The 25,544-nt window shown below is 44.3% G+C and overlaps 1 protein-coding gene across 1 annotated transcript; it reads right to left on the bottom strand.

The window, feature by feature from the left end:
• Nucleotides 1-1,327: 1,327 nt before the first annotated feature.
• Nucleotides 1,328-25,078, bottom strand: LOC141975161 (C-type lectin domain family 17, member A-like). The gene is made up of 10 exons (XM_074935359.1): nt 24,904-25,078; nt 19,060-19,110; nt 17,973-18,110; nt 17,723-17,773; nt 16,808-16,933; nt 15,095-15,157; nt 13,931-14,020; nt 13,318-13,487; nt 9,107-9,216; nt 1,328-1,463 (listed from the first exon to the last, which is right to left on the bottom strand). Exons 1-10 carry the CDS (start codon nt 24,977-24,979, stop codon nt 1,328-1,330), a joined length of 1,011 nt encoding a protein of 336 aa, XP_074791460.1. The 5' UTR covers nt 24,980-25,078.
• Between the last annotated feature and the right edge of the window lie 466 nt (nt 25,079-25,544).

The raw sequence follows: 25,544 nt of genomic DNA, 5'->3' as shown, positions 1-25,544 counted from the left end.
AATAATCAGAATTTACGGACAGATAAAGTAAGGAAAATACTGCTTGAGCATATATTAGAGTTTGATTTAAGGATATCTACTTTGTATATTCTGACATAGGCTTGAATAGAGATTGGGAGTGGTTGAGTCATTATACTAAGTGAAACTATTTCCCCTTGTTTATTCCTCCTTCCACTGTTCCTCAGACTTCTTGTTAACTCCTGGATATGTGCTGGAAATGGCCCACCTTGATTATCACTTCAAAAGGTTTTCTCTCCCCCCACCCCACTCTCCTGCTGGTAATAGTTCATCTTAAGTGATCACTCTCCTTACAGTGTATATTTTTTCATGGTCTGTGCGTATATAAAATCTCCTCACTGTACTTTCCACTGTATGCATCCGATGAAGTGAGCTGTAGCTCACGAAAGCTTATGCTCAGATAAATTGGTTAGTCTCTAAGGTGCCACAAGTCCTCCTGTTCTTTTTGCGAATACAGACTAACACGGCTGCTATTCTGAAACCAACCATTCTGACATATGACATTGACAATTTGTGGTTTTAACGGTGATAATGGTTTAAGTTTTTGAATGTCTACATCTACTGTCATAAATATTGTCCGACCTGCCCATAATTTTCTACAACTGTGAAAATTTACATTGATAATTTTTTTAAGAAATACTTAAATAAATATTGATACTATTTATCTGTCAAAACTGTATATATAAAAACAGTCTAATTCTGCCAAGCCTAAATATAGAGTGTGAGTGAAGTGGCTGCATCCTCTTAATGGGTCTTGTCAACAGTCATATTTTTGAGGAATGGATCTGAAGTATAAGAATTAGTCTACAGAAGGTATAATTTCTGAGAGTTAAGTAGACCCTACTAATGCAGAAGTAACTACATTGAAATCAGTTGTTACCTTGGTTTAAAACAGACGCAAGTAAAGAATTGGGCCTCATAGCTCTGAGAGGCATGAACTTTCCTCATTTGTTTTAAGTGGGTGTTGATTCTGAAGCTCAATGGTGGCCATTTACATGTCAACACAGTTACATTTCAACTGCTGATCATTTTAGCTGAAGTGTGCAACTGCTTTGCGTTTTATGTGTAAAACTTGAGGAAGTGAGCAGGGCTGAGGTATAATACTGCCACTTTTTTGGGACCAGTTGGACCCCTGAACCTACAGCCCTAACTAGCATGCAGGAGAGCACTATTAACAATCTGGAGAAACGTCATCTTCAGTTCAGCTATTGGGGAGCCGGACTGAGTTCTTGTCAGCCACTGAGCAGGTGCAGGAGGAGCAGTGGGACTCGTGCTCAATCCCATAACAAGAGCATGTTTGAAAAGTGGGTCAGCAGATCCACGTCTTTTCGCAAATCCAGTAATTGGGCCGGGAGCACTCGGAATCGCTCCATGTCCCAGTAGACCTCATGCTGACACAGTCTTCTTCCTCACCCTTGACGTCTGGTTCCCCGAAGTTCCAAAAGCTGCCAAGAAAAACAAAGCCACATAGAGTCTGCTGATGTAGTTAAACTGTGCTGACATTTAAAAGGTCACCTTCAGGCTCCAGAGTTAAAACCCATTAAGACAAATGGGAAAAGTTCACGCCTCTCAAGGCAGTGCTAATAACTGTAGCCTCTAAGGAGGGATTTTGTAGATCTCAGCCCCCTTTATTAAATACAGCTCTGCCACTGCAGAGACAGATATCTACAAATTCTTCCATCGAGCTTAAGATTAAATCAGTGGGCCATATTCTGGTAATAGAGTAAGCCAAATTGATGTCAATGGAGAGATTAAAGATTTACTCCAGTGTAATGGAGACCAAAAGCTTACCCTGAGAAGATAATGCTACAGGCCTGATTATCCTCTTACATCAGTAAGTCCTGTCATCAGTACGTTCCCGGGTCCTCATCTGATGTAAGTGGACATGTAAATGGAGCAATGCCAATTTACATGAGCTGGGAATCTGGCTTTCTGGAGTTGCACTGGTGTTAGCAAGAGGGCAATCAATGCCAGTCAGATCAATGGGTCAGTGGTTGCCCTGCAGTGTCGGGGTAGTAGGGCCTAGGGGTCATCCCATCCCTATCCTGTGGTGTGGTCCCTTTAAGGTTTAGTACCCCAGGTTCTTGGAAAATGACAAAGGCAGCTATGGGGAGAGGAGAATCGGTCCCAGGGAAGAGTCTGTGACTGGTGAAAACCTGTGCTATTCTTTTAAGAGTCCAGGACCTGAAGTCTTATAGAGATGGTGAGGCAAGGCTCCACCCTCTCCTAACCAAGCAGGACCAGCTCTGGGAAAGAGGTCTACATATATTCTGCCTCCTCCCTCAAAACACCACAGACAGTGGAAGGTTGATGTCAGCTGAGCTCTCCCAGTCCAGGGAGAAAAAGAACTAATATGAAAAAGGACCAGCTGGAGGAGAAGCTGGTTTAAAGCCACAGCGGGCCTGAGATAATAAACACAGTCCAACAAGGGGAGCTGTGGGAGAAGCTTGACAGGAAATCCCCTTGGCCCCAAGAAGGAGGCCTAGGAAAACCCCTGGATCTGAGGTGAGACTCTTTGGGCCAGGGAGGCCAGGACTGAAATCCCCCATCCTAAGAAGGAGGGCTGGGAAGACCCTGGACTGAACAACGAGCTATTTTGGACAAAGCTATATTAATAAGGCTTCTGGTTTGTGAGGTTTATTAATTTCAGTTTATGGGATTTATTTTTAGCAATATTTGCGTTCCAAACTTTGGGGATTTTCCAGGCTCTCTCCATATGTACTGTAATTAATGTGTAGTGTGACAAAGTTCCCCCTCTGCCTTGGTGGGTCCTGCGCTTAGTGACGGATTTGCTCGCCTCAGAGATTCATGGTGGCCCTCAGTTTGGCCACTTTTGCTGGTGGCTCAAACCTGCCGTTCACTCAGCTAACCTCATCACTGGCCGGCATGGGGAAAGGGAGGAAAACAATCCCCTCAGTCTCTGCTGACCCACCTAGTGGGTCAGGGGATAGGCCAGGGACCTTCCCCTCTGGTGGGACCCACAGTCCAGGTCACCACCTCTTGTCTCAAATAGGGAGTTGAGGGGGATAGGGGGAACCCAGGCCCACCCTCTACTCCGGGTTCCAGCCCAGGGCCCTGTGGATTGCAACTGTCTGCAGTGTCTCTTGTAACAGCTGCATGACAGCTACAACTCCCTGGGCTACTTCCCCATGGCCTCCTCCCAACACCTTCTTTATCCTCACCACAGGATCTTCCTCCTGAAGCCTGATCACGCTTGTACTCCTCAGTCCTCTAGCAGCACACCTTCTCACTCCTTGCACACCCTCCCCTCACTGATGGGAGGTCCTTTTTAACCAGGAGTCCTGATTAGTCCGCCTGCCATAATGGATTCTAGTATGTTCTTAATGGGCTCCAGGTGTCTTAATTAGCTTGCCTGTCTTAACTGGTTCTAGCAGGTTCCTGATTGCTCTGGTGCAGCCCCTGTTCTGGTCACTCAGGGAACAGAAAACTCGTCATCCACTGGCCAGTATATTTGCCTTCTACCAGACTCCTGTACCCCAGTGGTCTGGGTCTGTCGCAGTATATACTGTAAATCATCTCTTTGTAATATTCCCTAGGCACACTTTAACGTAGTATTGTTTCCATCAGCACTATGTTAAAGTGCACTTGGGAACCTTTAGTCCACACCAGCAGGGTCTACACAGACCAATTAACGCACAACACATTAGTATGCTTTAAAAATCGCCCATCCCAATGCCCATAATCCGAATTACTGCTCTGTGCAGACAAGCCCTTAGATACAAGTAATATTTTCCAGTGTTTATCGGATAAACACAGATTTTTTTTTCTTTTCCTATCGTGGTGTTTTATCAGTCTTTTCCTGTTACAACTGAAAATCAGACAACCTATGTGTATACACTAAATAAATTAGACCCCAGGAGAAGGGGAATATTGTTTAAAGATTCTGGAGGCGAGTGATTTTATTTCTGAACCCCTGTAGAGGTAACTGATGGAAGTGTGCCTGCAGGGCCTTGCTGTACCACAAGGAGGTGCTCTGGGAGGGCATGGTGCCACCCCTACATACGGGGAAGGAGCTATAGGAGGGGAAGGTTCTGTAGAACATCTCAAATCCTGGCAAGAGTGGCAACTCTCCAGCCAGAGTTATTCCAAGGCAGGGGAGATTGGATTGCTCTGAATACTGGAGGGTTCCAGTTCTAAATTACTGGGTCAGTCCAGACAGGTTGGCTAAACAACCAGGAGACGTCACCATCTGATGGCTCTTTGGTGGTCTATGTGAAATGAATCCCTAGGAGTAAAGTCTGGTCTGGTGAAAGCAGGTGCAACTCCACAGAGATGCACCCACTTATGCTAAGCCACAAGTTGTCCCTTGGTGTCAATTCATTTACCAGAGGGACAAGTCCATATAACAATGGAGAAGAATAACAACAAAGCACCATAATGGAACCCCACTTCCTGCGTGCTGGGGCTGCCAGTCAGACATGCCAAACCCATGAAAAAAAACACAGAAATTGGGCTTACTTTTGGCTTAATTGGCTTGTGAGTTGCTTGTTGGCTAGTTTTTGGCTTGAGCTTGTTGCTTGTTTGGCTTTGAGCTTGTTGTAGCTTGTTGCTTCTTTTTTTTTTTATTGGATCCCGGCAAGCAGGGGCAAGGGGCAAGCAGGAACAATGGGCGGAGAGAGTCAGGGGTGCACAGTGGGCCGACCATAGTCACAGACAGCACGCCAGGGGGATCTAGTCACATAGAGTGTTGGGGTTCTTAGTAGGGCTGTCGATTAAGCGCAGTTAACTCACACGATTAATCCAAAAAATTCACTGTGATTAAAAAAATTAATCGCGATTACTTGCACTGTTAAACAATAGAATACCAACTGAAATTTATTAAATATTTTTGAATGTTTTTCTACATTTTCAAATATATTGATTTCTATTACAACACAGAATACAAAGAGTACAGTGCTCACTTTATATTATTATTTTATTACAAATATTTGCGCTGTAAAAAGGATAAACAAAAGAAATGCTATTTTTCAATTCACCTCATTCAAGTACTGCTGTGCAATCTCTTTATCATGAAAGTGTAACTTACAAATGTAGATTTTTTGTTACATAACTGCACTCAAAAACAAAACAATGTAAAACTTTAGAGCCTACAAGTCCACTCAGTACTACTTCTTGTTCAGCCAATTGCTAAGACAAACAAGTTTGTTTACATTTACGAGAGATACTGCTGACTGCTTCTTATTTACAATGTCACCTGAAAGTGAGACTTGTAGGTTCTAAAGTTTTACATTGTTTTATTTTTGAATGCAGTTATTTTTTGTACATAATTCTACATTTGTAAGTTCAACTCATTATAAAGAGATTGCACTACAGTACTTGTATTAGGTTGTAATCAAAAATAAATACAAAATGAGCACTGTACACTTTGTATTCTGGGTTCTAATTGAAACCAATATATTTGAAAATGTAGAAGACATCCAAAAATATTTAAATAAATGGTATTCTATTATTGTTTAGCAGTCTGATTAATCGCGTGATTAATTTTTTTTAATCGCTTGACAGCCCGAGCTCTTAGGGATTGGCTTTTTTTTGCCTTGTTTTGAAATGGGATTAGCTTGATTTTTGGCTTATTGTGAAAGTCAGGGTGCTTATTTACCACATGAAAGTTGGCCCCAAGCCTGGATAAACTGGGGCAGGTTGAACACAATACTAACCACCCAGCCTAGTAAAAATATCTCAGCATTTCAGTAGAAACGAACACAGCTGACCCTTCATGCTGCAAGAAGGCTCCTGGTGGACGCCAGGACCCCCACAAGTTTGATGCTGGCTTTCAGAGTTGTTTACTGGAATGTGAGAACAATGTTTCAAACATCAAAGATCTTGCAGGTCATGAGATAGAGAGACAATGACAGACTTGAAATCTTGAGCATCAGTGAGAGCAGGTTGATAGGTGCGGATAAGAAGCGTTTCAAGCAAGAGAGGAAACATCTCATTTACTCAGGTTGTAGTGACAACAAACCCTTGGGGGAATAGCTCTCATTCTGACAGATTCTGCTGAAAAATTACTCACTGGCTGGGAACTGATTAACCAAAGCATCATATGCGCCAGATACCAAACCAGATTCCTAAAAATGTCCATCATACAGCGCCAACAAAGGAACATAGTGCTGAGGATAAAGATGAATTCTACAATTGTCTCCAAAGTGTGGTTGACCGAATACCTATACGTGATTTACTCCGTGCGATGGGCAACTTTAACGTTAAAATAGGATGTGACAACTAAGGAATGGAAAGAGCAATGGGGAAACATGGGTTGGGAACCATCAACCAAAATGGTGAGAGACTCACTGAATTGTGCTTGGTCACCTACCTGGTTCTTGCAAGTACCTGTTCCCTAACAAAGGAATACACACAGAAACCTGGATTTCATCAGATGGCAAAATGAAAAGTCAGACTGAGCACATCCACACTAGCTCAGGATCCAAGTAATCCATCCAAGATGTAAGGACATATCAAGCAGCAGATGTTAGCGGTGACCACAATCTTTGCATTGCTAAACTGAAATTAAAATTGAGAACCATCAATGCTAAGCAGAAAGCGGGAAAGGAAAATCACCATTATAAAACTGAAAGCAAAAGCGTAGTGTGAGAAATTCCAGCTTGAACTAAGAAATGGGCTTCAGGCACTGGCAGAGGCCGAGAGAGGTGAGACAGAGACTGGGCCTGAAGAAAAATGGGCAGTGATCAGGAACCATATGATTCCAGCGGCAGCAGTCAGAGTTGGATATCAACATAGAGCAAGAATTGGATAAGCCAAGAGACATGGTATCTCATCAAGGGAAGAACTGAAAGGAAAACTCCTGAATGCTAAGACCAGGCAAAAGCCAAAAGAGGAGTATAAGAAAGCAGGAAAAGCGGTGTGAAGCAACACAAGGAAAGATATGTTGAAAACCTAGCAGCTGAAGTTGTTGTTGTTGCTGCTATGTTAGGAAACCACATAGCTGTTTACCAAGTGACGAAAAACCCATGTGAAAATTTCAAATCCGGACATGGGCCAATAAAAAGCAAAGACAGAAAAAGGCTTCCAGCTGAAGTAGAACCGATAAAACAGATGAGCAGAGCATTTCAAAGAAGTCGTCAATAGACCCAGTCCCATTTCAGCACCATGTTTGATGGAACGTGGGAAGCTGATCAACTTCACATTAACAAGAGTCCAGTAAAGATGTCAGAAGTACAGGCTGCAGTCAAAAATCTGAAAAGTAACAGTGGTGGGAGATGACCAAATTATAGCAGAAATGATGAAAGTATTTGATCCTACTATCCTACCAAAATTGACAGAGATGTTCAATGATATTTGGGGGAAAGGGGGTTTCCTCCTGACCAGTGGAATCATGGAATCACTGTCAGAATACCCCAAAAGAGTGATCTTCCTGACCGTAACAGCTGGAGGGGAGTTACATTACTCTGTTGTAGGGAAGGCCTTCTGCAGTGTGATACTACACAGAATGAAAGAGGTAGTGGATGCAAAGCTTAGAGAAGAACCAGTTGGATTCAGGCCCAAAAGATCCTATGTAGATCAGATATTCACACTAAGAACCATTATAGCAAACTCCACTCTTCATCAGATTTATTGATTTTTTTTTTTTTCAAAAGGCATTTGCCTGCCTGCACAGACATACATTGTGGAATTTTCTTCAATCCTAGAAAATCCCAGTTAAAGTCATCGGCAACATCAAAGCCATGTATAAAGATACAAAGTGCTCTGAAAGGGTGAACAACCAGAACACAGACTGGTTCAGAGTGGATCGCATGAAATGGGGTTGAATTTTATCTCCACCATTGTTTGGCATTGCAATAGACTGTATAATTAAGAAAGAAGTGTATTAGCAACACAAACACTGATATAGCAAGGGTAGATGCCAAAAAGCTTAGAAGACCTAGACTTTGCTGGTTATATTGTGTTACTGAGAAATACCCCCAGAAAGTTAAAAAGAAAGACAGAGAACTTGGCAAAAATAGCACGCCAAGGGGGGTTCAGAATTAATTACGCTGAAACAAACATCCTTGAAACCCAGATGTCAAGCAGTAACATCACAGTAGAATGCAAAAATGTCAAGAAAGTTAGCCAATGGAGGCCTCAAGAAGGAAGTGACATCAAGGATAGTAAAGCCACCCACAGCACTTTCTAAAATTCAGCAACATCTAGAAATCAAAGAGATACAGTGCTAGAACAAAACCTGAGAATTTTCAATTGAAATATAATCTGGGTGCTAACATACTGCTGCGAGACCTGGAGATTTACTAAAATCTTAGACAGAAAACTAGACAACTTTGGAAATTTAGTGCCTATGAAATATTCTGGGACTTGATTGAAAAAAATGTCATCACCAATGAAGATATCTGAGAAATCAACAACCCGCAGCTCATTTCCATCAGAATCAGAAGGAAGTGCTGGACATATGTGGGGCTTGCACTCAGGATGACAACACACAGAGTCTCACGTGAAGCTGCCAGGTAGAAACCGACTGGTGGGAGGAATCAAGGGCACCCAAGAAAAACTTTAAGAAGAACCCTTAGCAAGGAGGACAGAATAGGCTATCTCAACACCATAAGTATGGAAGAGACTGGTTTCCGCCCTGTGCGCCAACATTGGGACAGGAAGGATGTTGTGAGAAACTCACTCACTCACTCCCTAATTAGCAAAAATATGTTGGCCATCAGATCAGAGAGGCCAAGGATGGAATAGGCCATGGAGACTGAACTCCCCTCTCACACCAGAGGAGTCGCTCCAGGGCAGAGGTGAGGCGTATTGGCAAGGAACAGCCAGCGCAGAAGGGGGGCTTGCTCAGCTGCTGCATGGGCTATACCTTCTCTGCAGATAAACAAAGGACTGCAGTCTCCAGGGTACTTTTTATTGGCACTAACTTCATGTGAAAGAGTTCTCCCATGCTAAGATTCCAGCCCCAGTTCTGCATCCCTGCTTCCCGTGGTCAGTGCCTGTTCTGAGCCTATCCTGCTCAGTCCCCTTTCATGAGATAAGAGACAAAACAGACATAGCCATGGCTTCAAAACTCCTGAGTATTGGGACTAATTTTCTGATTAAGGAATTTGCATGAGAAGGGGCTTACCTGACAGAATACGGGCTATTGTCTACCCACTGCCACGTCCCTTCCTCCACTGCATCACTCAGTCCCAGCCAGTATGTCCTTTTCTGTTTATTACAGTCTTTCAAAAAAGCCTAGAACGGAAAAGAATTTAATATGACGAAGGCCAGCATGATGGCTCTGGGGACTGGCAAGGTGAAATGGAGCGGTCAGTCTGTACAATTCTAATGCACCCATCGGCATAGTATCTCAACAGCCTTTCCCTTGTATGTCAGCCAGCTGTCTAGCGATCAAAAGTCACGGCCTTCTGAATGTTTTTTCACTGCCTTAGGGGAGATGACAGGTTTCAGAGTAACAGCCGTGTTAGTCTGTATTCGCAAAAAGAAAAGGAGGACTTGTGGCACCTTAGAGACCAACCAATTTATTTGAGCATAAGCTTTCATGAGCTACAGCTCACTTCATCGGATGCATACTGTGGAAACTGCAGAAGACATTATATACACAGAGACCATGAAACAATACCTCCTCCCATCCCACTCTCCTGCTGGTAATAGCTTATCTAAAGTGATCACTCTCCTTACAATGTGTATGATAATCAAGTTGGGCCATTTCCAGCACAAATCCAGGTTTTCTCACCCCCCACCGCCCCCTCCAAAAACCACACACACAAACTCACTCTCCTGCTGGTAATAGCTTATCCAAAGTGACCACTCTCCCTACAATGTGCATGATAATCAAGGTGGGCCATTTCCAGCACAAATCCAGGTTTTCTCACCCCCCCATCCCCATACACACACAAACTCACTCTCCTGCTGGTAATAGCTCATCCAAACTGACCACTCTCCTTACAATGTGTATGATAATCAAGGTGGGCCATTTCCAGCATAAATCCAAGTTTAACCAGAACGTCTGGGGGGGGGGTAGGAAAAAACAAGGGGTAATAGGCTACCTTGCGTAATGACTTAGCCACTCCCAGTCTCTATTTAAGCCTAAATTAATAGTATCCAATTTGCAAATGAATTCCAATTCAGCAGTTTCTCGCTGGAGTCTGGATTTGAAGTTTTTTTGTTGTAAGATAGCGACCTTCATGTCTGTAATCGCGTGACCAGAGAGATTGAAGTGTTCTCCGACTGGTTTATGAATGTTATAATTCTTGACATCTGATTTGTGTACATTTATTCTTTTACGTAGAGACTGTCCAGTTTGACCAATGTACATGGCAGAGAGGCATTGCTGGCACATGATGGCATATATCACATTGGTGGATGTGCAGGTGAACGAGCCTCTGATAGTGTGGCTTATGTGATTAGGCCCTGTGATGGTGTCCCCTGAATAGATATGTGGGCACAGTTGGCAACGGGCTTTGTTGCAAGGATAGGTTCCTGGGTTAGTGGTTCTGTTGTGTGGTATGTGGTTGTTGGTGAGTATTTGCTTCAGGTTGGGGGGCTGTCTGTAGGCAAGGACTGGCCTGTCTCCCAAGATTTGTGAGAGTGTTGGGTCATCCTTCAGGATAGGTTGTAGATCCTTAATAATGCATTGGAGGGGTTTTAGTTGGGGGCTGAAGGTGACGGCTAGTGGCGTTCTGTTATTTTCTTTGTTAGGCCTGTCCTGTAGTAGGTGACTTCTGGGAACTCTTCTGGCTCTATCAATCTGTTTCTTCACTCCCACAGGTGGGTATTGTAGTTGTAAGAATGCTTGATAGAGATCTTGTAGGTGTTTGTCTCTGTCTGAGGGGTTGGAGCAAATGTGGTTGTATTGCAGAGCTTGGCTGTAGACAATGGATCGTGTGGTGTGATCAGGGTGAAAGCTGGAGGCATGTAGGTAGGAATAGCGGTCAGTAGGTTTCCGGTATAGGGCGGTGTTTATGTGACCATTGTTTATTAGCACTGTAGTGTCCAGGAAGTGGATCTCTTGTGTGGACTGGACCAGGCTGAGGTTATGGTGGGATGGAAATTGTTGAAATCATGGTGGAATTCCTCAAGGGCTTCTTTTCCATGGGTCCAGATGATGAAGATGTCATCAGTATAGCGCAAGTAGAGTAGGGGCGTTAGGGGACGAGAGCTGAGGAAGCGTTGTTCTAAATCAGCCATAAAAATGTTGGCATACTGTGGGGCCATGCGGGTACCCATAGCAGTGCCGCTGATCTGAAGGTATACATTGTCCCCAAATGTAAAATAGTTATGGGTAAGGACAAAGTCTCAAAGTTCAGCCACCAGGTTAGCCGTGACATTATCGGGGATAGTGTTCTTGACGGCTTGTAGTCCATCTTTGTGTGGAATGTTGGTGTAGAGGGCTTCTACATCCATAGTGGCCAGGATGGTGTTATCTGGAAGATCACCGATGGATTGTAGTTTCCTCAGGAAGTCAGTGGTGTCTCGAAGGTAGCTGGGAGTGCTGGTAGCGTAGGGCCTGAGGAGGGAGTCTACATAGCCAGACAATCCTGCTGTCAGGGTGCCAATGCCTGAGATGATGGGGCGCCCAGGATTTCCAGGTTTATGGATCTTGGGTAGTAGATAGAATATCCCAGGTCGGGGTTCCAGGGGTGTGTCTGTGCGGATTTGATCTTGTGCTTTTTCAGGGAGTTTCTTGAGCAAATGCTGTAGTTTCTTTTGGTAACTCTCAGTGGGATCAGAGGGTAATGGCTTGTAGAAAGTGGTGTTGGAGAGCTGCCGAGCAGCCTCTTGTTCATATTCCGACCTATTCATGATGACAACAGCACCTCCTTTGTCAGCCTTTTTGATTATGATGTCAGAGTTGTTTCTGAGGCTGTGGATGGCATTGTGTTCTGCACGGCTGAGGTTATGGGGCAAGTGATGCTACTTTTCCACAATTTCAGCCCGTGCACGTCGGCGGAAGCACTCTATGTAGAAGTCCAGTCTGCTGTCTCGACCTTCAGGAGGAGTCCACCTAGAATCCTTCTTTTTGTAGTGTTGGTAGGGAGGTCTCTGTGGATTAGTATGTTGTTCAGAGGTATGTTGGAAATATTCCTTGAGTCGGAGACGTCGAAAATAGGATTCTAGGTCACCACAGAACTGTATCATGTTCGTGGGGGTGGAGGGGCAGAAGGAGAGGCCCCGAGATAGGACAGCTGCTTCTGCTGGGCTGAGAGTATAGTTGGATAGGTTAACAATATTGCTGGGTGGGTTGAGGGAACCATTGCTGTGGCCCCTTGTAGCCTGTAGTAGTTTAGAAAGTTTAGTGTCCTTTTTCTTTTGTAGAGAAGCAAAGTGTGCGTTGTAAATGGCTTGTCTAATCTTACAACAAAAAAACTTCAAATCCAGACTCCAGCGAGAAACTGCTGAATTGGAATTCATTTGCAAATTGGATACTATTAATTTAGGCTTAAATAGAGACTGGGAGTGGCTAAGTCATTATGCAAGGTAGCCTATTTCCCCTTGTTTTTTCCTACCCCCCCCCCCCCCGCCCAGACGTTCTGGTTAAACTTGGATTTATGCTGGAAATGGCCCACCTTGATTTTCATACACATTGTAAGGAGAGTAGTCACTTTGGGTAAGCTATTACCAGCAGGAGAGTGAGTTTGTGTGTGTGGTTTTTGGGGGGGTGGGGTGAGAAAACCTGGATTTGTGCTGGAAATGGCCCACCTTGATTATCATACACATTGTAAAGAGAGTGGTCAGTTTGGATGGGCTATTACCAGCAGGAGAGTGAGTTTGTGTGTGGGGGGGGGGGGGGGAGAGGGTGAGAAAACCTGGATTTGTGCTGGAAATGGTCCAACTTGATTATCAGACACATTGTAAGGAGAGTGATCACTTTAGATAAGCTATTACCAGCAGGAGAGTGGGGTGGGGGGAGGTATTGTTTCATGGTCTCTGTGTATATAATGTCTTCTGCAGTTTCCACAGTATGCATCCGATGAAGTGAGCTGTAGCTCACGAAAGCTCATGCTCAAATAAATTGGTTAGTCTCTAAGGTGCCACAAGTCCTCCTTTTCTTTTTGCAAATACAGACTGCTACTCTGATACTGCAGAGTAACACAGCTGCTACTCTGATACCCCAAGCTTGATTCTCTTCTCCCATCAGCGTAACTTAATTGCAGCCAGTCGAGTTACATGAGTCAGAGAGGAAGATGAGGCAGTGTAAACTTGTGAAACCCCCTGAATTTACTGGAGTTACTCTGGATTGACATGGATGGAGCTGAGAGCAGGATCTGATCCTTATGCCTCACTCTTTCCATTCTGAATGGCGTACTATAGCAAACAGAGGGGATAGCTTACCTGTTCATTGTCATTGTTAATGATAACCAGGTAAGAGTTTTGATCAGTACAGAACTGCTTCGCACCCATCCAGTCTGTCGTCGTATTTGAAAAGTAATAGCATGCTTTCCCAAACTTCTTCCAGCCGGCTGCACATTTTATAGACTCTGGGAGAACACTGCAGATGGATGCTGTAAGGGAGAATTCAGGACAGCCTTGCTTTACCATTGGAAACTCTGGCTCATGCAGAAAGCAGTTTTTTGCTTATTTAGTGAGGTGGCTCACTGGGAGCACGTCACATGTTTTCCAGAAATTTCAGTCTTCCAATTTGTTTCCATGAGCCATTTTGACCTGTAAATCCTTTTTGATTTGGATTCTGCCTACCGTAGAATCCTCCTTTCTCCAAATCTTGCTCTTATTCATACTGCCATAAACTCAAAGTGACTCAATATTCTTCTGTTGAGTTACTCTGGATTTATACTGGGTAACCAAGAGCAGAAACTGACTTTCATTCACCAGCCCCTTCTGATGCTTCTTGGGGTAAAATTGATAACAATCAACCATAGTTTCCACGGTACCATGAACAGACCATGAGAAAATAACAGCGATGAAAATATGCCCAATGTTCTCTCACCTGCCAAATCCCACAATTCCTTATAGCTTTTGTTCATGTCGCTCTGGATTCTCTTTCGCTCTATTCGTCCATCAGCCAGGTCCTGCACCACTGAAAAGTGCAAAGCATCATATGAAGCAATGGGAAGTAGGCAGCATGGTCTAGCAGATGAGGTGCTGTGCTAAGGATCTGGGTTCTATTCCCACCTCTGTCTGCGAGTTTGGGCAAGTCTCTTTTCCCTCTCACCCTGTGTCTGTATTGCCTATTTAGACTGTGTAGGCAAGGGCTGTTTTTCTTCATGTGCCTGTACAGTGCCTAGCACAATGGAGCCCTGACTTTGGTGTAATGCAAGTAATAATTGAAATTCAGTTCAGCTCCATTTGGAGCTGAAAAACTAGGCTTAAGCTCTTATGAGAGGCAGCCTTCCTCATGACGGGCCAGATCCTTAATTCCTTCATTGTGATCGTGTGCTCCTACCATTTATTTGTTGTGTTCACTTGATATTTCTTGTCTTTGAGTGTAAGCTCTTTGGATCAAGGCCATGACTTTTTTATATGTTTGCACAGCACCTGGCATGGTAGGGATGGGGCCACTATGTGGTACCACAATACAGATAAACGATAACAATAAGCCTCAATTGATGTCAATTGGCATTTATTGATTTACATCAGCTAAGGATCTTCTAAGTGTCCAGTCTCTTTTGTGTGACCTTAACCAAATCCTTTGCCTCTTGCAGCTTCAGTTTGTCCATCTGATTCTCCTCTCATACTATCCAGTGTAAATCAGAGTAACTCCATTAAGCTCAGTGGGTCTGATCCTGATCTCAGTTAAACCAGTGGGCACCTGCACTAATTCCATTGGTGCTACACTAATATAAACTGATGTGAGAGCTGAATCAGGGCTAAAGGTGTAATTCTGGTGTAAATCAGAAGTAACTCTATCGAAGTCAATGGTTCTTTTCTTGATATAAATGAAAGGAGAATCAGATTTAGGGGGTGGTTTGTTTAGCTTTTTTCATTACTTACAAAAAGCTTTGTGATGCTTCAGTGGTGCTAGAGATGGGCCAAGGATTCCTGAAAGGATTAGCGTTGCCAAATTGACCCACCCACCCCTAATTCAAATCCAGCAAGTTCCACTGTTAACCAGAAGTACCTACATCACGTTGGCTAGAGTCCAAGAACCTACCGTTCATTAGCCTCTCCGAGTGGTTATAGTTTAAAACTTTTAACTCCTCTGACACCTCCAAGTCTAAAAGGGAAACAAAAGAATATGCCTTTTTCCATTCATGCTAAAATAAAGAGGCCAGCCCCTCAGGTAGTTAGAAATGACCACACTGGATCATATCAGGAATCTCATCTTGTCTAGTATCCTGTCTCCAACAGCGGCCTCCACCCGCTGCTTCAGGGGAAGGTGCACTGGTGATAACCTGACTCCAAGGGATGTTTCCTCCCATGACCCAATAATGAGAGGTTGGCTTATGCCTTGAAGTCAGTGGGGCTATGTTGATTTACACAGCTGAGAATCTGACCCAGTGGAGTTACTCCAGATTTACACCACTGTAACCAAGAGCAGTATCTGATCCCTAAGGGTGGGATTGCTGGTATGGGACTCGACTGCATTGACAGGAGTCCCTCCCACCCTTTGGGTATGTCTATACAGGGGGTGAAAAAAAGGCCGGTGGTAGCCAGTCTCAGAGCCCAGGTCAACTGGCTAGGCTCACGGGCCTCACGCTGCAGGACTAAAACTAGCAGCGTAGACATTCAGGCTCGGGCTGGGACCCTGGGCTCTGAAAGCGGGGAGGGTCCTGGAGCCCAGCTCCAGCCCGAGCCCGAACATCTGCACTGCCAGTTTTAGCCCCACAAGCCCAAGTCAGCTGATCCTGATCTGAGACCGCTGCCATGGGGTCTGGGGTTCTTTTTTTTACTGTGTAGATGTACCCTCATCCATTTAGATTGAAAGGGCAAGGACCGCCTTTCTCTGTATTCCTGTACAGTGCCGAGCACAATGGGGCCTTAATCTTGGTCAGGTTCTCCAGGAGCTGCTGTCATACAAGTAAGAATAGTAATAAATAAATAATTATAAGGACCACGTGGCGGGGGGAAAGAGATGTAGCACTAACTCTCCCTTGGAGGGGACCTGATGGGTGAATCGCTGGAGCAGGGGTTTGTCTGGAGTTGCTGGTCGCACTCCCCCACCCTCATCCTCCATGTTCCATAATAGCGTGAGCCCATTTAACATCCAGCGGTAAAGCCGTGTTGCTTGTATGGGTTGTGGAAGTAGATAAAGGAGAGCTTGATCTCCTGTTGCCCTGAACCTTGTGCAGTCCGCTACACCAGTGCAAGGTGAGTGGAAAGTCATACCAAGTCAGGACAGGGCTCAGGACAGCATAAAATGACGCTTACGGCGTTGTGACTTTACTGGAGTTACTCTGGATTTACACTAGTGTAACAGATCCGAGACACAGCGTATGGTGCTGTTGCACCAGTGTTCCTGAGCTTAGTGTGTATTCTGGGGGTTCTTTGGCACCAGTGGCGCTGAAATCAGGGTGTGTGTGTGTGTGTGTGTGTGTGTGTGTGTGCGCGCGCCTTGGCACTAGCATAGTAGATCGGTGTGTGTTGGGGATGCTTGGGCACCGCTGTGAGATCGGTGTGTGTAGGGGGTGTTTTAGCACCAGTGTCACTGAAATCAGTGTGTGGGGGGGGCGTCCAGGGGGGCTGATAGCCATGCATTTTTTTCTGTTAGTTGCTTTTCTGTGATGCTCTCTCCCCACTTCTGCCCCTGTGGCATGCCTGTCCTAGCACAGATATATTAATTTAGAGAAGAGAATAACATCAGTAGGCCCCTCCCACACCCAACCCCCCCACGTAGGTGTCCATACTAACTTGTGCTGAGACTTACATTTCACCACTGCTATTGAGAGGAGAACTGCCCACATTGCAAAACAAATCCCCATCAGGACATACAGTGTCACAATGGACTTTGGTCTGTAGCCTATTCCTTGATTGGAGCCAGGAATGGGGTCCGCTGTGGAGAGCAGCACTGGTTAGATCTCTGACCGTACCTCCCTGTATTTTCAGCATTTCCTAGCAGGAAGGACCCTGGAATCATTTACCCCAGGACAGGGTTTCACCCAGGCTCTTGATGTTAAAGGAAGACTTTGTGGTTATTTAAACTTTTCAGAATCATGTTGGCTTGCATTGAAAACAATGACAATGGCTCTCTCTTTTAAATGAGTAATGGGAAGCGGTGTGGTCTAGTGGTCACATCTGGGTGGGGCCCAGAATTCAGGACTCCTGCATTCTCTCCCCATCTCTGAGAGGAGAGGGGTGCCTGGTGGTTAGGGCTGGGCATCTGGACTCCCAGGTTCTCTCCCCAGCTCTGAGAGGTGAGCGGAGTCTCATGGTTAGATCAGAAGACTGAGAGGTTGGGGAAGGGAATACAGGACCGTTCACCTCTAAGGCATTGGCTCCAATCTGGCCCCAGGCAGGGGGTTGGCTGTGGGGTGTCATGGAAAATGGACATGAGGACTTTAATCTCTAGGGCATCAGTCCTAATCCAAACCAAAAGGGAGAAGTGGTAGAGACTCCATGAAGTCCACTAGGGACTCTGCTAATACTATTAACTTTATGTGGAAGGTGGTCAGATATGGGTGGCCGGATAAAACCTTTAGACAGATCGATTGGTTCCAGGTCTATCGCAACCAAAAGCCATTCCCATCCGACGGCTGCTCCGTAGCCCATAGGAATCCAATTACCCAGCGCAACGCAGACAGTAGAGTCCAAGGGACAGGAGACTGCAGGAATTCCAACTAACCTGTCCTTGGGAGACTTGAACATGCTGGTTTCCCGGCTAGCACGTAAACGCCTGCAAACAGGAAGGAAAGTGCAGGCATGTCAGTTCACCCATGATCAAATATGCAGGCTTCTCCAGGCCACGTTGCTGCTGGGACTGTAACTCCACATGCAGTCATGGGCCCCAACTCATCTCTGGTGAATCCCCACTGACGTCACCAGGGATCAGTTCAGGCCAGGGAGTGAACAGGAGGAGAAGAAATAGGTTCTACCTGTGCCTTCCTTGCTTCTCTGGCTTGCTACATCTGTATTGTCTTTATAAGCTGGTAGCCTCTGTTGCATCTGATGTCCCATCTCGGACAGGGACACATCATCATAATCCTCCTCATTGGAAAAGCTATCAGGTGAGCCTAAATAGATGAGAAGACTTAATCCCAGTGCAGTAATCTGAGCCAAATCCTCAAACAGTATAAATGGGCATAGCTTCAAGTTACATCAACTGAGGATCTGGCCCAATGAGCTAATATATTTATATTAGAGCAAATCATTTGCATCTGAGAGCATTCATAGGGAGGATGGAGCTCCCAGGCATGGAGCTCTTAGTAGCTCTGGAATTACAGAACACTTGCAGTGAGATTTCACCAACTGCCCTCTTCACTACTGGAAGAATGATGATGATATTACTCATTTCTTTTGGAGCCTCATTCTCTTCTCCCTTCTAATGGTGAAAATCTGTAGAAACGGCTGAAGTTAGGAGATGTTGGCTGGTCCAGTAGGTTTGGTTTACGGAGCAAAGCCAAAAGCCACTGTGGCCTAGTGGATAGGACACTAGTCTAAGACTCGGGAGCCCTTGGTGCTGTTTGTTGCTCTGCTACTGACCCACCATGTGACCTTGAGCAAATCACTTCCTGCCACTGTCCTGTCACATTTGCCTGTCTTGTAAATTTAGACTGTCAACTCTTCAGGGCAGGGACTATCTCTGATGATGTGACTATGTAACACCCAGCACAATGGGGCCCTGATCGCAGGTGGGGCTTTGAGATGCTATCATAATACAAATAATAAAACTGGTGTGTGGGACAGGAGAATCAGTCCCTTTATGCACAGATCTCAAAGCACCTGTTTGAAGGTGGGTTTGAAGTTGTTATACCAGTTTCACAGATGAGGAAACCAAGGCACAAAGAGAGAAGAGGTCCAAGGTCGCATATAAATCACCTGCAGAGCTGGGAGTAGCGTCATCTCTACACTGGCATCTCATCGAGGTTCGCTTTGCACCATGCTATGGCCCAGGACTCTGCTCTGGCCCAGATGCAGAAATCCTGATCCAAAGAACATCAGGAGGAAATAATATGTACTCACCAGGTCTGACGTGACTTGCATGTGCTGGTCCCCCTGATAATAAGTAGATCCCTGCAAACAAGGAAGGAAAAGGGTATATGTTTGGAGAAAGTGAGAATTCTCTAGAGGATACCACTGTGGGATCTGATGCTGATACCACAGTCTGAGAGGCAGCCCTCAAGCTGGTGAAACCAAATCATCTTCACTGCAGCTGCTCTTTGGCAACATCAAACTAAAGCAGCATTGGTAAGAGATCTTTGAACCTGTAAGCGTGACCCTTTGCTACTAGAAACCTGATCCATGGAGGTACAGTTATCCAGTCAGGGAAAGGAAGTGATGCCATGTGTCCTTGGATTTCAAAATATGGCAAATGGTCTTACAAGCTGAGGAGTTGCTCAGCAAACCATTTCAGATACCACATAATTAGGACAGAAATTGAAACTGTTCACCAACGGGGGGGGAAAAAAGAGGTGAAACTCATCAAAGAAAAAGTCTGTTACAAATGATGGGCCAGATTCTCAGCAGGTGTAAATCAGCATTTACTTCAGTGGCGCTACAGCTGATTTTCTTCAGCTGGGGTCTGGCTCATTGACTCCAAGAGAACAACACCAAGGGCTGGTCTACACTAGAAGAGTTATACCAGTACAGGATCTCTATCAAACATTCTTAAAACTACAGTACCCACCTGGTGAAGTGAAGAAACAGATTGACAGAGCCAGAAGAGTACCCAGAAGTCGCCTACTGCAAGACAGGCCCAACAAAGAAAGTAACAGAACGCCACTAGCCGTCACCTACTTCCCCACTCTAAAACCTCTCCAACGCATCATCAAGGATCTACAACCTATCCTGAAGGATGACCCATCGCTCTCACAGATCTTGGGAGACAGCCCAGTCCTTGCTTACAGACAGCCCCCCAACCTGAAGCAAATACTCACCAGCAACTACACACCACACAACAAAAACACTAACCCAGGAACCAAACCCTGCAACAAAACCGCAGTGCCAACTCTGTCCGCATATCTATTCAAGGGATAGGACCACCATAGGACCTAACCACATCAGCCACACTATCAGGGGCTCGTTCACCTGCATATCTACCAATGTGATATATGCCATCATGTGCCAGCAATGCCCCTCTGCCATGTACACTGGCCAAACCGGGACAGTCTCTATGCAAAAGAATAAATGGACACAAATCTGACATCAGGAATTATAACATTCAAAAAGCAGTCGGAGAACACTTCAATATCCCTGGTCACTCAATAACAGACTTAAAAGTGGCAATTCTTCAACAACAACAAAAAAAACTTCAAAAAGAGACTCCAATGAGAAACTGCAGAACTGGAATTAATTTGCAAACTGGACATCATCAAATTAGGCCTGAATAAAGACTGGGAGTGGATAGGTCATTACAAAAACTAATTTCCCCATACTAATTTCCCCCTACTGTTACTCACACCTTCTTGTCAACTGTTTGAAATGGGCCACCCTCATTATACTACAAAAGTGATTTTTCCTCCCTTCGTATTCTACTGTTAATTGAATTGTCTCATTAGCACTGACCCCCCACTTGGTAAGGCAACTCCCATCTTTTCATGTATTATGTGTATATATACCTGCTACTGTATTTTCCACTCCATGCATCTGATGAAGTGGGTTTTAGCCCATGAAAGCTTATGCCCAAATAAATTTGTTAGTCTCTAAGGTGCCACAAGGACTCCTTGTTGTTTTTGCTGATACAGACTGACACGGCTACCACTCTGAAACCTGTCACCAGTACAACTGTCAATTGAGGGCACGATTTTTTAACCAAATTCTGGTATAAGCCTCAGTGTAGATGCATTTATACTGGTTGAAAGGTGCCTTATACCAATATAGCTTATTCTTCTTCCTGTATCGGAAGAAGCTATGCCAGGATAAAGACTTTTATGCTGTTATAACTGCATTCATGCTACCTGGGGTTTTCCACTTTAGCAATACCAGTATATAGTTAAAGCAACAAACATTTCTAGGGCAGACAACTCTAAAATAACATGAGCTGGGGATCTGGCCCTAATTATCCAATGGTGGCAAAGCATAGACTTCAGCTAGTGCCATCTCCCGTGGAGGTTGGTGGACTGAAGGTTTGTAGCAGGAAGGTTTCCATGATAACTGCCCTCTGAAAATACTAGGGCTGTCAATGAATCACAGTTAACTCATGCGATTAACTCCAAAAATTAATCACGATTAATCGCACTGTTAAACAATAGAATACCAATTGAAATTTATTAAATATTTTGGATGTTTTTCTACATTTTCAAATATACTGATTTCTATTACAACACAGAATGCAAAGTATACAGTTCTCACTTTATATTATTATTTTTATTACAAATATTTGCACTGTAAAATGATAAACAAAAGAAATACTGTCTTTCAGTTCACCTCATACAAGTGCTGTAGTGCAATCTCTTTATTGTGAAAGTGTAACTTACAAATGTAAACTGCACTCAAAAACAAAACAATGTAAAACTTTAGCGCCTACAAGTCCACTCAGTCCTATTTCTTGTTCAGCCAATCGTCAAGACAAACAAGTTTGTTTACATTAATGGGAGATACTTCTGCCTGCTTCTTATTTACAATGTCACCTGAAAGTGAGAACACATGTTCGCATGGCACTTTTGTAGCCGGCATTGCAAGGTATTTATGTGCTAGATATGCTAAACATTTGTATGTCCCTTGATGCTTCGGCCACCATTCCAGAGGACATGCTTCCATGCTGATGATGCTCATTAAAAAAATAATGCGTTAATTAGATTTGCTACTGAACTCCTTGGAGGACAATTGTATGTCTCCTGTTCTTTTTTACCCACATTCTGCCATATATTCATGATAAAGCAGTCTCGGATGATGACCCAGTACATGTTCATTTTCACACTTTCACAGCAGATTTGACAAAACAGAACAAAGGTACCAATGTGAGATTTCTAAAAATAGCTACAGCACTCGACCCAAGGTTTAAGAATCTGAAGTGCTGTCCAGAATCTGAGAGAGACGAGATGTGGAGCATGCTTTCAGAAGTCTTCAAAGAGCAACACTGAGATGTGGAACCTACAGAATTCAAACCACCAAAAAAGAAAATCAACCTTCTACTGCTTTCAGAGTAGCAGCCGTGTTTGTCTGTATCTGCAAAAAGAACAGGAGGACTTGTGGCACCTTAGAGACTAACAAATTTATTTGAGCATAAGCTTTCATGGGCTACAGCCCATTTCATCAGATGCATGCAGAGGAAAATACAGTAGGACGATTTTATATACACAGAGAACATGAAACAATGGGTGTTACCATACACACTATAATGAGAGTGATCTGTTAAGGTGAGCTATTACCAGCAGGAGAGAAAAAACAAACCTTTTGTAGTGATAGTCAAGATGGGCCATTTCCAGCAGTTGACAAGAACGTGTGAGGAACAGTAGGGGGGAAAAATAAACATGGGGAAATAGTTTTACTTTGTGTAACGACACATCCACTCCCAGTCTCTATTCAAGCCTAATTTAATGGTGTCTAGTTTGCAAATTAATTCCAATTCAGCAGTCTCTCGTTGGAATCTGTTTTTGAAGTCTTTTTGTAGTAATATTGCGACATTTAGGTCTGTAATCGAGTGACCAGAGAGATTGAAGTGTTCTCTGACTGGTTTTTGAATGTTATAATTCTTGACCTTCTACTGGTGGCATCTGTGTCAGATGATGAAAACAAACATGCATCTGTCCGCTCTGCTTTGGATCCTTATTGAGCAGAACCCATCCTCAGCATGGATGCATGTCCTATGGAATGGTGGTTGAAGATGAAGGGACATATGAATCTTTAGCACATCTGGCATGTAAATATCTTGCAACGCCAGCTACAACAGTGCCATGAGAATACCTTTTTTCACTCTTGGGTGACATTGTAAACAAAAGCGGGTAGCATTATCTCCTGCAAATTATAACCCAACTTGTTTGTCTGAGCGATTGGCTGACGTAGGACTGAGTGGACTTGTAGGCTTTAAAGTTTTACATTGTTTTATTTTTGAATGCAGGTTTTCTTTGTACATAATTCTACATGTGTAAGTTCAACTTTCATGATAAAGAGAATGCACTACAGTACTTGTATGAGGTGAATTGAAAAATACTATTTCTTTTGTTTTTTACAGTGCAAATATTTGTAATAAAAAATAAATATAAAGTGAGCACTCTATACTTTGTATTCTTTGTTGTAATTGAAATCAATATATTTGAAAATAGAAAACACCCACAAATATTTAAATAGTATTCTATTATTGTTTAACAATGCGATCAGTCATGCAATTAATCGTGATTAATTTTTTTAATTGGGTGATTAATCGCGATTAATTTTTTTAATCACTTGACAGCTCTAGAAAATCCCTGATACTTGGCGTATTCCAAAAGGGAAACAAATTTTCTCTTCAGAAGCATTTTCCCTTGGGCATGGAGGTCGTATGTCCTGACGTGGTTGGGGAGATTTTGCTCTCCCTTGAGCCTCCTACATCCCATCCCTGCTACGAATCCAGCCTGGTCAGGCGTTACAGTTATGCTCTTCCCAGAAACTGTTAAAACACAGTTCAATCTTACAGCACAGCCAGGATCTGTATGGGTTTGAATGGCCTCTGAGATCTGTCCTAGAGTCTTGGACATGACTTATATGACCCTGGTGACATTTTAATATTATTTCTACCTTCAGGTCTTGTCTACACAAGAGTTTATGACCTGGAGTTTATTACTTGCCAGTTCACTGGAAGAAGTTAACTTTGTAATGGTTGATGTTTTGCATTCTTTCCAAACACTTGTAAACCTCAAATTAAAATATCCCCTGATGTAGACATGCCCTTAGTGACAAAGGTCCAGATCCCCAGTTGGTGTAAATCAGCGTCATTGTGCTGAAGTCAATGGAGTGATGACAATTTACACCAGCTTGGGATCTGGCCACATCCAGCCCCACTAAATTCCACCCGGGTGCAAGCAGTTGCAATTCTACTAGCTCCAGAGGAACTAGGCCTGCTAACACCATCAGCCCATTGCCTGCATTTGAGTGGGAGCAGAATTCAGCCCACAGTCGGTTATGGTTCCTCAGTTATTTTCCAAGTCATTTATTTCCACAAAGATCTAAACTGATACAAGTGAGAACCGCAGTGCGGTTCCCCAGCTACCACTAGATTTGAGTGGGAGATGTATTGTGTTTATGGTTGACTGACCTTATTCCATCTTACCCCACTCCCTTCTGAACAGATACACACCACGAAGAGCACACATATCTGCATTCTTTTATGCTACACACACACACAAAATGACCACACACTATACAGCACGTACATCTGCACATACTTACACACACACACACACACAATACCCTTCCCGTACAAAGGGCACACACCGCTGCCTACACACACAAAACACCCACCCCTGCACACGGAAAGATGGATGTACTACACACCCATGTGTACACACACAGACACAACACTCGCTCACACAACCCCACGTGTGTACTCATACAGCCCTGCACACAAAGCACAGTACGTACAACTGCATATGCACCCTCCACATAACCCACTTTAAATGGCGCTTACACAGATACATACACACACAAAGCACATACGTCTGGGATGATTTTGTTGGGATCGGTCCTGCTCTGGGCAGGGGGTTGGACTAGATGGCCTCCAGAGGTCCCTTCCAACCCTGATATTCTATGATTCTATGTAGGTACATGTTCCTTGCACATACCCCACAATGCACATGGCTGCACACTTCACACAATCCCAACACAACACGCATCTGCCCCTTCTAAGTCTGGATACAGATGGTGCCCTGTTTCCAACCACTTTGTCTTTACCTGTTTGTCTCACCAGTCTCTTCCCTGGTGACGGTGGAGGACACAGCCAGTTCCCATAGAGCTCCTGCTGGGCCATTCCTTATTGCTGGGGACCAGGGGCTTAGGTGGGCTGCTGCTGAATCAACAGACCCCACCCCAACCCCAGACCCTGTTCTGCTTGAGGCACTCCCTTGCTCTCAGTGCCTCGCTCAGAGCAGTTGTATTACTTCCTTAGTTTCAGTTCCTCTCTCTGCTGGGGTGGGATGAATAAGGTTATGCAAATAGCCTGAAATGCAGCAGTGTGCACAGAAGCCAGGAAAGCGGGGAGACCATGTTGCGTGCCATGGAGGGTAGCTATGCCACAACCCCTCCGCGGGGTGCATGGTCGTGGGATGGCTGGTTGAGTGGTGGTGAGGTGGCCACCTGGTCTGTGAACTGCATGGGTCTACTGCCCACACTTTGAAGAGCAGTGGTTCTCAATCGGGGGTATGCGTATCCCCGGTGGTACACACAGGTCTTCCAAGGGGTACATCAGCTCATCTAGATATTTGCCTAGTTTTACAACAGGATACATTAAAAGCACCAGCAAAGTCAGTACAAATTAAAATTTCATACAGACAATGACTTGTTTATACTGCTCTATGTACCATCCACTGACCTGT

Source organism: Natator depressus, chromosome 20 (assembly GCF_965152275.1).
Source record: "Natator depressus isolate rNatDep1 chromosome 20, rNatDep2.hap1, whole genome shotgun sequence".
NCBI lineage: Eukaryota > Metazoa > Chordata > Testudines > Cheloniidae > Natator > Natator depressus.
This window is presented reverse-complemented; position numbering and strand designations above follow the sequence as displayed.